General features: G+C 32.0%; 2 protein-coding genes across 3 annotated transcripts in view; one reads left to right on the plus strand and one right to left on the minus strand.

Moving 5' to 3' along the window:
* Positions 1–9,090, plus strand: part of NECAB1 (N-terminal EF-hand calcium binding protein 1) — a 169,295-nt gene extending 160,205 nt beyond the window's left edge. For both annotated transcript variants that reach the window (XM_003821141.7, XM_057303049.2), the window contains exons 12-13: positions 794–885; positions 5,189–9,090. In XM_003821141.7, the coding sequence (XP_003821189.4) occupies positions 794–885; positions 5,189–5,217 (121 nt within the window). In that variant the 3' untranslated portion in view covers positions 5,218–9,090. The remainder of the gene's footprint in view (positions 1–793; positions 886–5,188) is intronic.
* Positions 7,416–13,483, minus strand: part of C7H8orf88 (chromosome 7 C8orf88 homolog) — a 32,792-nt gene continuing 26,724 nt past the window's right edge. The window contains exon 5 of the mRNA XM_034966330.3: positions 7,416–10,503. Coding sequence (XP_034822221.1) covers positions 10,340–10,503 — 164 coding nt within the window. The 3' untranslated portion in view covers positions 7,416–10,339. The remainder of the gene's footprint in view (positions 10,504–13,483) is intronic.

The following is a 13,483-nucleotide window of genomic DNA, read 5'->3' on the forward strand; positions in this document are numbered from 1 at the left end:
AATACCTTCTAAATGTCTTTAAACACTAAAAATAAAGTGGAAATTCAAGACGTTGTCAAAAATTAAAATAAATCAGCTTCTTTAAAAATTAAAATAATTACTAATAGCAAACAAACATATAATTTTAAAATGGAATGAAAGAAATGTTTGCTCTTCTGAGAGTATATAACAATTCCCGACAGTTTAAAATGGTACAGAGAATACAGCTCTCTAAATAAGTCCATGTTTAGGGTGTTAAATATGATGATGGAAGTAATAGAATACCTGGAAATTCAGTTGATCCATGTTTCACCCAAAAGTTTTATTTTTGTGGCAATTTTGAAGGCACTTTGTGCTATAAGGAAGGCAAAATGACACCAACAGTATTTCAGCCATAGAAGGAAACGAGGTAACTTATTCGACTCTGCTTCCAGGCCAACACTTTCACGTAGCTTTTTAGATTTATTTTTATTATCTAGAAATGTAAAATATACAGTCTGTCTTATTATCTATCTTGTTTTTAAACAAGATATATTTAAATTTGGTGCAATAAAATCTACTTCTTATTTTATCCTCTAAAAAAGTAATGTTCTCCTGGTTTAAAACCTTTTTAAAAAAGTTTCTGATGACAATTATTAAATTACTCCTGAGTCATTTTTGAAAGCTGAACAACAATTAAAAGAAGCTTGTATCCAGGAGCTTATTTAATCCAAATCATCCCAAACTTTGCCATCTTGATCAAATTTGATCTCTGCTGTACTTGGGAAGATTGTAAATAAAAATGCACAGCCTTAACCTATAATTATTTATACAGCCACCTTCAGACAAATTATAGCAAGACATTCCAAAGAAGTAATGTGGATTTCTTGGAAACTCCAGAACTCACATCTACAATGCTAGTTCCTGGTAATTATCCTGGGTTTACAATGCTTCTGTGTCCTTTTGTATTTTTGTTTGTTTGTTTCTTAAAAGATAGTATGCTCTTTCCTTCTATATTTTATCAATGGTACTCTCTTATTTATTTCTTTATATATTTTATGATTTGAGATTGGGGGGGAAGAAATAAAAGATCTATATATTTGTTCTATTTTGTCCTTAGTTGACCCTATTTGTATTCCCAGCTATACTGAACCATTAGTCATTTGCTAATCATATTAACAAACTTGAAGTACCACCAAATCATATTTCAAAAAATTATTCAAATATTTTATCATATTGTAATTTAGTGTACTGGATACAATTTGTTCATCTACCCATCCAATTACTGATTAAATATATATTTACTGAGTATTAATATGTGCTAGGCATCAGGGTGTTTAGCCTAATTTACTGGTACTGATTGAGCTCCATTTCTGAACAAGCACTGTGTTGGGAGCTACAAAGGGTACAAACTAAAGGCAAAATCCCTACCCATAAAGTGCTTTCTGTCCAGCTTCACAGAAACGTTTGCAAAGACAAATTTTAGCAGAAAAAAAAAACCCAGCTAAGGGCATAAAATAGCTGTCACCATTAGAGATAATATGTGTTTTGTGGACTTGGAGAAGAGATTACTTCTTTAATAGTTTTTAAGAAAATGACTTGAGCTAGTCCTTAAAAGATGAGATGTGGAAAAGTAAAGATGGAGAGGAAGGGTCCTTTGGTAAATTTGGACATGAACAAATGCAAGAAGTGTGAATGTGCTTTATTGGTGCAAAGGTGTCACTAAGGCATAAAACTTACAGTACAAGTGGAGACAGACGAGAGAGTAAGAAGTGAGGTTGAGAATGTCATAATGAGGCTTTTGAACAGCAACCTGGAATAATTTAAAGTTTTGAAAGGGATGGTGACATGTTCTAATCAGTAACAACTGACAGGAGGGAGAAAGGTGGATGTCATGGAGAGGAGAGAGATTAACCAATTAGGGCAATAATCTAGGCCAGGGAAGAAAAAAAAAAAAAAACCTGCACCAGGAAATAGCCAGAGTTTGGGACTCCAGTTGCAGATGTAATTTTCAGGAGTTAACCACAGCAAGATGATTGTTGAAGCCTGGGATTGGTAAGAAAGTATGTAGGTAAGAACAAAATATCTAAGAGAAGCTTGGGGAGATGCCTTTCTTTAAGCAGTGGAGTATCAAGGAAACCAAAAGAGTAAAATGCAAAGATACAGTGCTCCTGGGGATGAGTGGGGGATGTATAGTGTTATGATGTTATAAATGGGAGGAAGGCTGGGCGCGGTGGCTCACGCCTGTAATCCCAGCACTTTGGGAGGCTGAGGTGGGCGGATCACAAGGCCAGGAGCTCGAAACCAGCCTGACCAACATGGTGAAACCCCACCTCTACTAAAAATACAAAAAGTAGCTGGGCATGATGGGGCATGCCTGTAATCCTAGCTGCTCAGGAGGCTGAGGCAGGAGAATTGCTTGAACCCAGGTGGCGGAGGGTTGCAGTGAGCCAAGATCGCACCACTGCACTCCAGACTGGGCAACAGAGCGAGACTCCATGTCAAAAAACAATAATAATAAAATAAAATAAAATAAAATAAAATAAAATAAAATAAAATAAAATAGGGAGAAAAATCTTAGAATACAACTTCTGTAAATATGACTGCTGCAGGCTTTGTACATAGAATGCAGGAAAGTGAGATCCACATTTTATTTATCTTCACATTCCCTACCCTATTACAGTATTACTATAGTACAGTATATGGCAAGAAGAAATTATTTCCTAAATGAAGGAATGAATAGGACTTTGGCATCATCATAAATATATTGGTCTTCGGTCAAAATTTCCACGAAGTCCTGACACTTGTAATTTTTGTGTCTGTCATCACACCCATTTCCATCTCTCCCAAACCAATGTGGAAAGAAAGGAACAAGGCTTGTTCTTATTAGTGTCTTGAGTCTTTCCAGGACAGAAACAACCTGATCAAAAATAGAGTAGGAAAAGAGGATAGAACAGGAAGCTACTGAATTATCAGTGAGGGGAAAAATGCTATAGCAAGAATTGAAAATGTGGACTAATCTGATAGTTTTCTGACCCAACTTTATCATTATCTGGAATTATTTTCTAGACACTACTAGTGTCATTGGCACATGCATTATATTACTCTTTCTCTCTCAGAGCATTTCCTAATTTAGAAAGAAAAACTGACTACAGATAAAACTGGATCAATTCTTGTTCTGTGAATCCAGGTTCAATACAATTTAATGTCTTTTAATTGCTGCCCTATTTTGTATTAATTTCATGTTACATTTAATTTCAATAATGATTACTGGAATTTTGTAGAACAAGAGGAAAAGTTAGGCTTGATTTTTGACACAATTTTAAAACCTACAACATTTTGACATTTATTGGGACGTCCCACCTTATTTTAAAGTTTTATCACTGTGACAGCAGGCCTATTCCAGTAAGCAGAAGCTAGCATATAAATATTATTTATGGGTTTTAATGGCCATATAACTTCTAACACTATTTTTAAAAACCAGTTTTGTACATTTTGTGTTATAATGGTTATGAAGATTAAAAATAAAAATAATTAGCTGGGCGCTATGGCTCACGCCTGTAATCCCAGCACTTTGGGAGGCGAAGGTGGGCAGATGACCTGAGGACAGGAGATCGAGACCAGTGGCCAATATGGCGAAATCCTCTCTTTACTAAAAAATACAAAAAATTAGCCAGGCATGGTGGTGCATACCTGTAATCCCAGCTACTTGGTAGGCTGATGCAGGAGACTCACTTGAACCTGGGAGGCAGAGGTTGCAGTGAACTAAGTTCGTGCCAGTGCACTCCAGCCTGGGTGACAGAACGAGACTGTCTCAAAATAAATAAATAAATAAATAAATAAATAGATAAATAAATAATTAGCTGCACATATTTATACCTAAAATTAAAATCTGAAAGAAAAAAAGCAGATATTACATTTAAAAATGCAGTATGAATAAGTTTGTATTTCTAATTTTACTCACAAATTATGATTTCTGGTAAGATTGCTTTTTATGGTTAAGACTACTAAGTGGTTTACCTAAGATACATCTAAAGTAATTAAGCAACTAAGCCAGACTGCATCCAGATATGAAAATACACACTATAATATATTCCAATGACCTCTCAAGTATAAAATCATTCAAATGAAGCATACTGGAATATGGCAGCCCAAACCACCCAGACAGAAGGAATATATAAACTTGGTCTGTGGAGCAGAATGTCCATTGGTAATAACAGAAAAACCTACGGTTATGAGAAAACAGGATACAAAAAAAAAAGATCCTATTGCCAGCAAATTACTTGAACAGCTTTGAAAGCAAATTTCAATCCTTTCCATTTATCTGTTTCTCACAGCATTCCACCAATCATACATCTTTGCCATTGGTTTGTTTTCAGGATATCTATATTCACTGGGATAAACATTTATAATTTTAACATACAGATATACTAAAATATTATTTATAACCTACTTGCTTATACCCAATATTCATGAGATCCTATGTGTATAAATATATGGTATTTATAAATATCATATAGGTATAAATATATGTATAATAAATCACACATGTATTTATATGTATATTATATATTATACATAAGCTGCATATATTTATAAATATATGTATACATATGCATATATGTATATTATGTGTATGCATATGCATATATGTATATGTGTATACATATATGTATACGTATTATACGTATACATATATGTATACATATATGTATATATTATGTGTGTACATATATGTATGTATATGTATACATATGCATATATGTATATACATATATAAATGCAGGTGCATGTATGTACATATGTATAAATATATGGTATATCTACATATAGGATTTCATAAATATTGGGTATATAAATACTATATATATATATATATATATATATATATATGGCCTAACTACTGCCAGTGTTGGGTAGATTCTAATAAGAACAATAGCATGATTCTGTCTTCAGTGCATTTATAAACTTGTTGCCAAAACAAGTTCTATTCACATAGAACAAAAAATTTTAGACTGCAACAAAGTGCCAAAAGATACGGTACAAATAACAAGTGCATAGGAAGAGTTCAATCTTGCCTCAAATAGTCAGGAAATGGTGACTAGAAAGATAAGTTATTATGCAGACTAAAGGTAAGGGGAATGGTCTCTTTAGAAATAATTTGCACCTTGAACGTTCTTTGCCCTATAAGTTATTTTCATTATTTTAGAAAACGTTTTTCTCTTTTCAGCTTCGTGGTGGATCCTGAACAACAACTAGATGTTCCTAGACATTTTCTTTATGGTTCCAAGTGCGAAACAGGTGTTCTTATCTAAAACGTCAATTAGAAAATTATCTGCAGTTGTTAATCTACTGTATATTTTTGTTTGGTATATTTACTAAGTGCACTCTTTCAAAACTTATTCTATAACTTTATCAATTCATGTGAATTTTAGCTCAATTTTCAAAGTTCACTAATATTCTCAATATTTAATGCTAAATGCTTTGCTACATTGTAACTCACCTAAAACCTTTTAGTGACAAAATCCTAATATGTGGAAAAAAGCATATGCATAAAGGAATAATATTGTGAAAATGAATTTGTTATGATAAAAAATAAAGTGGAAACTTTTAGAGTATTACTTCATAGGGCAGATTTTGTAAACTGTTGTATACTGTAAAGGGTTAAATCAGCGTTTTGTGATTTTTAAGTAACTGTGAGTGAAGTTTATTCTTTAACAACGTCTACTCCATCCCCAACCCAACTCACAGCCCTATGACTACTATCTTTGCATTAGTTAAAAAGTTAGTATATAGGCATCAAACAACCTTGGCTGTAACCTATAGAATCTCTATCCATGTATCAGGTTATAGACTGGTTTTTCAAAAGTGAACAATCCTGTGATAAGTTGGAGTACCATTTAGTAATACAGCAACATTGTGTCATTTATTAGCATCATAATTCTTTGTTATGTAAGTTAAATATATCAAGAAAGAAGAGACTGTTTGGAAAAATGTGGTTCAAGTTTTATGCTATATAGTTTTGGTATGCAATACAGACAGCTAACTTTTCTTATGAAAAATACATATTTGCATGTAAACAATGATTTCAAAATACTTGAAAAATAAAATTTTAACCCAAATGAATAACTAAGAAATATAAAACAAGCACAAAATCTTAGGGAAGTCATAAAATAGTAGTGAAAGTATTAGAAGACATCTGTTTTCCAATTTCAACACTAGAATGACTAAAACTATCTACCTACAGAACTATCTGTAGATAGTATACTATCTACACTGTGCTCAACAAGCTCAGAAATTAAATATTTTTAATAATAAAAATCTGTTCTCATTATAAACCTTGCTAACGAAAATACAATACATATAAAAATGTATAGCCATGTTATTTTCTAGTATAAATTCCTTTGAAACTATAAGTCTTTGGGGAAAAATATAAGGTAAAATTTTCCTATTTTTCCCCCTTTGAAAAACTCAGGAAAAAAGGAAGATTGAACTAATAAAATTTTATTTCTTAAATATAAATTTGACCTAAAATATTTTCTCAAACTAATTCATGAAACAGCAACTTTTACCAATACCTTTGTATACTCTCAGTTCTCATTCTGTATAAATAAAATTTTAAAATCCTTTCATAGTTCTATTAGAAATAAGTAGTAAATTTTGATATATTGTACATATACACGTGTGTGTGTGTGTGTGTGTGTATTTGTGTGCCTCTGGTCAACTCTAAGGATGACAGACACTGTGTAACAACACCTGGGTCAACTCTTTTAATTTATCTACAAAGCAAAGAACAACATTAATGGAGATGCACAATGATTATTCAAACAAGCTATATATATATGTACAAAGGCAAACAGACACATAACAGTCTCTGCAGACTGATTGTATATAGTAAGAAAAGATCAAAAGACTTTAAAACCTAAATGACTTTTGACATACAAACTCTTCTTGAGAATGTTTGTTGTAAATGGTTTCAAAAATACAAATTATAGCCAATCAAAACATTGCTTTGGTTGGTGCATTTAAGTATCCAACTCAAAAAGCATATCAAATATTTTGGGTACTAGGCAGTTTCCAAAGTAGCATGGTAGTATTACTTGTTAAAAGGGTTCTGTTTTCAGTAACAGTACTAAGTGGAAGGGATCTGCAGATTCCAAATTGGAATAAGCTCTATCATATTCTGAAACAAGAATTAGAATGACTTGAGAATGGGCAAATAACAAAGCAAACCAATATAATTATATGGTCATTCTGACGCCAGCTCTTATACAAATTATACATGTATTTTTGTGTATGTTTGTGAGAGTTGTATGTATGTGAATGTGTGTGAGTGTGTATTCACATACACATATATACTGGAACCTATAGTAGAAAAGGAAACTAGTAGGGCCAAAAAAAAAAAAAAAGAAAAAGAAAAAGAAAAAAGAAAAAAAAAGAAAAAACTGGGACCTAAGTATAAATATCTCATCTTAAACTAAACAATAAGTTTATAGTTAACGAAGATTTTTTTCTATTTAAAACCCCATTTTCCTAAAGAACAAAGTAGTAAAATAAAAAAAAAATTTAAAAATTAAAAAATAAAAAAAAGAGGTCACTAAAAGACCAAGATGGGAAATGTAACATGGAATACAAGCTTGAATCTGGGAAACAAGCTCAAAAAACAGTGAAAAAAAAGTACTGGTTTAGGAGTTCAAAATTCAGTGAAACAAACTTTTTGCCAATAGACCTAGGGATCTAAGAAATAGAATTAGGGAGAGTTTACACTTACCTATATATCAGCAGATTTTTCTGGAAGAAACCCTTTTTTTTTTTTTTTTTTAACAGTAACATCCAGAGTGACAAATTGCAGGAGATTTAATGTATATAATTTCTAGGAATTAAAAGCTTAAACCCAAAAATTGTTCATCCATATATAAGAAATTATAGAATTAAAACTTAATGTATGTCAATTATTTTCAAATGTCTAAATTCCTTTGGAAATAAAAATATCAGTTTTACTTTGAAATTGCTCAACTTCTGCTATTCATATGGTCTGATTAGTGACATAAGTAGCAGCCGTTTTTCGACTTCAGTTTCATTCACTACCATTGTTTCCAAATTATCAATCTCTGCTAGTAATTATGAATTTAAGACCATATTATTATCAAAAACCTAGAGACCAATCATATATCTGAAAAGAAATACCCATTAAAAATTCTGCCTCCTGTTTATTGAGAACTATGCATTGAACATTCTGAATCATTCTAAGCCTCTGGAGAGACTGTAATGATCCATTCATGAGCTGGTATGAAATCAGTGGGAAGCAGAACAACAGAAGCAACTTTAAAAGCAACAAGCAATTATGTACCATATATACACTGTAGCAAATATTTTATATTTGAGAGTCTTTACAGCTTACATTTCCATTCCATTATTACAAGTGATGAAAAACAAAAAATTGCAAGTAGTATGCAAATTATAAATATACAGTCTTCCCACTTCACTAACCAAATTCCTACTTTCCAGTGTTACTTCCCAATTTATGCAGGAAACCTCCTGCAAAGCTGAAACTGATTAGAAAATTCTTTATATTTTAAAATAGCTCTTTCTCATTTTTAGAGAAGTCAAATAGCCAACCATCAAAATTAAGAATAAATTGAATTGTCACAGTCCATTACAGTTATTGTTGCTAGATCCACCTCATTTGCAGATGTCCAAACTTAAATTCATCTGTTCTTAAAATGCTACTTAAAACTTTGGTTGTTTTCCTGTAATATAAAAGAGAAAGTTAATTTATCAACTGATGATTGAATACAGTTTTTACTAGTTTATCAAACCAAATACCGTGAACGTACCGGGTGTTTACAGATTTAAATGCATGTTACCATAGAAACTATTAAAGTAACTAGAACTGTCAAATAACAAAATGGCTCATGTTTTTAAAATATATGTAACTCATTTTAAAATATATTAAATTGTATTCCAAACCTGTTCTTCTGTTTCTGTGGCACCTAGCTTTAAAATATGTATTAATGTGTAAATAACAAGTAAAATGAATTCTAATGTACAAGTTTGTCTTAAAAAGTCTATGTCAAGCTTTTATTTACACAATAAAATGTTATTAAAGATGGAAAGTCTACAAATGAAAAAGTGACTATAGTTTATATAGCACTGAAGTTTACATTTATTCTTACAGACCATGGATTACATATCCCAAAGATCTTTGAACCGGTGGGAAAGTTGAAACATCAAGTACATTTTTTCTTATTTATGCATGAGAAGTATTATAAAAAATTTTAATTCCTGCTTTAATTAACTTTAAAAAGAATTGGCTAGAGATCTAAAGTTAGGGAGTTTAATAAATATTAACATAAACTATGAACAACATAATGTTTTTTAAAAATTATAATTTGAGGAAAAAAATACTATGAATTCCAAAGAATTAGAATACCAAAAATGGAGATAGAAGGTAGTAGTGTATATCTCCCATTCGAACTGTTCTCAGTAACCTATATTCTGAATCTCATTTCAGAAGAGTCCTAGCTGCCTTTACCTATATAAAGGTATTTACGAAAACTCTAATAGGAAGTTAAATTCCAGTCAAATGTAAGTAGAGACCACAAAGAATGGGAATCATTTACTAAAAGCATAATGAGAGAAAGGTATCATACTCAGTAATCTCATGCATTATTTTATTAATCCTAACAGCCAGAGATTATCATCCTTATCAGCAATTGCAAAACTAAGGTTCAATGAGGTTAAGTGACTTGTCCAAGTTCGAACTACCGGTACATAGAATGGAGCTACAATTTGAAGCCATGTCTGATGACAAAATCCATGTCCTTTCCAATGAATATCCTAAGAGCTGCATGTATGTATTTATTATGTGTATTTATTTAGATGGAATTTGATAAGTTAACACAGAAATATAAAGGGCTAAGAATAGCAAAGACATGTTAAAGAAAAATACATGAGATGATTTGTTATAATGTATAAAAAGACTAATTGAACAGAATGGATAGCCCATTAACAGACCATGCATACATTGCCACAAAGATGTCAGAGAAGTACCCTTTCAATAAATATTTTTAAAATGACTGGATATCTATGTAGAAAAAGGTAAAACTTGATGCCCACCTCACATCATAGAGTAAAATTAATTCCAGGTGGACAATATAATTTAATTGAAAAAATAAAACTTTTAGAGTATGGGATAATATTTTCATGACCTTTCAATTAAAAATATTTCTTAAACAAAATACAGCTATTCCATTCTATTTTTTGAACAGAGTTACTTTATAATAATTGGTTATATCTTTAGATTTTTGTAGTTTTCTGAATTACTTATATCTTATAATAAGGAAGGTTAAAAATCTAGAGGTAGAGTCTGATGAAAATGTTAAAGAAAAATATTTTGTAATATAATATTACAATACAAACTTAGAAAACTACTTACTGGTTTTTGCAGTACAATGGGATGATCAGGCAGAAAGTCTGGTTTTTTTCTGCAGATGGAAACACTTGAGAGCTTCAACAGGAAATCTCTGCTGTATTTAATTCTCTCTGTAGATATTAAACATCAAATGTAATGTTAGGAAATGTAGAGCTGTCTAGATCACTTTTTGGTTCATTTCTTTCTGGATGTCCTCTATTCATTATGTAAAATGATGAGTTGTGTGTCTATGCAAAAGAGAAGGAGGAGAAAAAAGGCTTTGAAAAGCATCTACTGCCTCCAATTCTCCTTTTACATAGAAAGAAAACCAAGTAACCAAGGAAAAATGAAAGAAATATAATTAAGAAAATGGGAAATGCATGGCTTTTTTCATCTGGTTATTCAGGTCTAGTAAAATGATCTTGTATAAAATATAACCACAGTAATAACTATTGGGCAATTCAGATCCTGCCAAAATGTTACTTTAATGAGTCTATCAAGTCTCAATCAATACTAAAAACTTAACACAATAAAAATAAATTCAAGAAACATTTATTGTACATCTTACTATGTATCAGGAACTGTGCTAGGTAATAATGAATAGGACCCAAGATAGGGCCCCTATCTTCAAGGAGAACAATGTTTCAAATATCTGCAGATTTCAAATCAGAAATGATTACCAGAAACGATCACCAAGACAGATTATATGCTGTCCCAGAAGACAATGGAATAATATTTTTAATGTGCTAAAAGAAAAGAACAGTAACCCAGAATTTCATGTCCAGTGGGGGGAAAAAACCCTCAGAAATACATGTGAAGGAAAGACATTTTCAGATAAAGTAAAACTGAAAGAATCCATCACTAGCAGATGTGATCTTCAAGAAATGCTAAAGGAATTTCTACAGGCTGAAGGGAATTATACTAGATGGAAACTTTACTCTTCAGAAATGAAGAGCAAAAGAGATGGTAAATAGGTGGGTAAGTATAACAGATTCCTTTTTTTCTCTAAGTTTTATTTTAAGAAATATGTATTACTGTTAAAAGCAAAAGCCGCCACAGATAATATATAGATGAAGGGTGTGGCTATGTTTCAATACATTTTTATTTATAAAAACAGGAATTGGTCTGTAAACCATAATTTACTGACCCCCTAAACATTACATTAAAGACTACAAATTGACAGAGTGGATTTAAAAAATAAGAAGACCCTATTATATACTGTCTGCAAGAGACACATATTAAATATAAAGGCATATAAATTGAAAGTAAATGGATATAAAAAGATATACATGAAAAGACTAGGAATAAGAAGGGTTGAATTACTATCCTTACATCCTATCAACTAACAGGTAACAATTATTAATGTGTTGTTCCTAATACACAGTTCTGAAATACATCGAGGAAAAATTAACTTACCAAAAATTTTGGGTCTGGCTTCTTTCATTTAACATTTTTGAGGTTCATCCTTAATCTGGAACATTCTATGTAGCCAAACCATCAATCAAGTGTGAGAACAGAATAAAGATATTTTCAAATATGCAAACTCAAAGAATTCACCAACCCAATACCCTTTTTTCACGAAACTCCTGGAGAATGTACTTGAGCAAAATGAGGACGTAAATCAATAAAGAAGAAAACATAAAATTCAAGAAATGGAGGTAAGTGAAGTCAGGGAAAATAGCCAAGTAGAGAACTCTAAAAGTCTTTCACTCCACAAAAACAACAAGTAAGCTCATAAAAACTGTCAGAATCAACTTTCTCAGAACCCTGGACTCTAACCCAAAGCCTGTAAAAACCAGGGGAATACTTAGTGAAGAAAAAAAAATAGCTAAATTTGGGAAAAATTTTGTGGCATTTAACTTACCTGGGACCATCCCCCAGATAGGCCATGGCCTTGAAGACAACAGCCCTCATTACTTTTATAGGTTCCCAGAACTGGAGGGAGTAGTACAGACTTTATTCTCAAAAAATTATGATTATTTGTTTTGACCTTTCTTATAGTTCCCTGAGGAACCACCTTGAGAAGCTTGCCTGTACTTCACACCTAACTAAGAATTCTCCTAGCATTAAAGCTGCTGCCCAGAGTCCATTTGTCCAAACATTTACAGGAAAATGTATCAGTTGCTTCCACCTGAGACAAGGGATAACAATTGGAGCAAACATTAGGCATAACAAAAAGTTTCGGAGGAAAAACTGAAAAAACAGGATGCTTTGAGGTAGAAGGGCACTGAAAGAATCCCAAATATTCTTTCTAGAAGCCCACATGCATGTCAAAGCTAGGCTCATGTTCACAGAAAAACTTGAGAAGATCCTAAGCACTCACTCCTGGCTGACTTTCAGATTCCTGCCAAGCAGGAAATGAAGGTGAAGGCAGAATTGAGGTAATACCTCAAAATACATAGAGGCCTTATGCAAAGGCTGAAAGAGGGGCTTCTTTGTTTTTCAGTTTGGTATGGTTCTAGACATTGAAGGCAATTATGTCAAATCACTAGCTGACCACTAAGATAACAGAACAGAGACTTCCATGGTCATGCATGACAAAGAATATAGATTTTACAATATTAGTTTGGAAAAGTCACTAAGCTAACAACAACTACTACAACAAAGAGCAACAACAAACCCAAGGGAAGGAAGAAAATCTGACTTCCAGAGCAGCCACATTTATAACATTCAAAATGTCCAGTTCTCAACCACCACAACAAAAATTATAAAGCATGCAAAGAATGAAGAAAGGATGGGCTCATTCACTGGAAAAAAAGAAATAGAAATTTTCAGTAAGGAAGCCAAGACATTGAATTTACTTGTGAAAGGCTTTCAATATACTATTTTAAATATGCTCAAAGAGCTAAAGAAAATTATGAGAAGAGTGTCTCATTAAATAGAGAACATCAATAAAGAGATGGAACTTATAAGAAGAAGCCAGATAGAAATTATTGAGAAGTACAATAATGGAAATGACAAATTCATGAGAGGGTTTCAACAGCAGATTTGAGCAGGTGGAAGAAAGAATCAGCAAATTTAAAAGTAATTCAATTAACATTATTCAGTCTGAGGAGTAGAAAGAAAAAAGAATAAAGAAAATGAACAGAGCCTAAGACACTTATGGATTAC

This window comes from Pan paniscus, chromosome 7, assembly GCF_029289425.2.
Source record: "Pan paniscus chromosome 7, NHGRI_mPanPan1-v2.0_pri, whole genome shotgun sequence".
In the NCBI taxonomy this organism is placed as follows: Eukaryota; Metazoa; Chordata; class Mammalia; order Primates; family Hominidae; genus Pan; species Pan paniscus.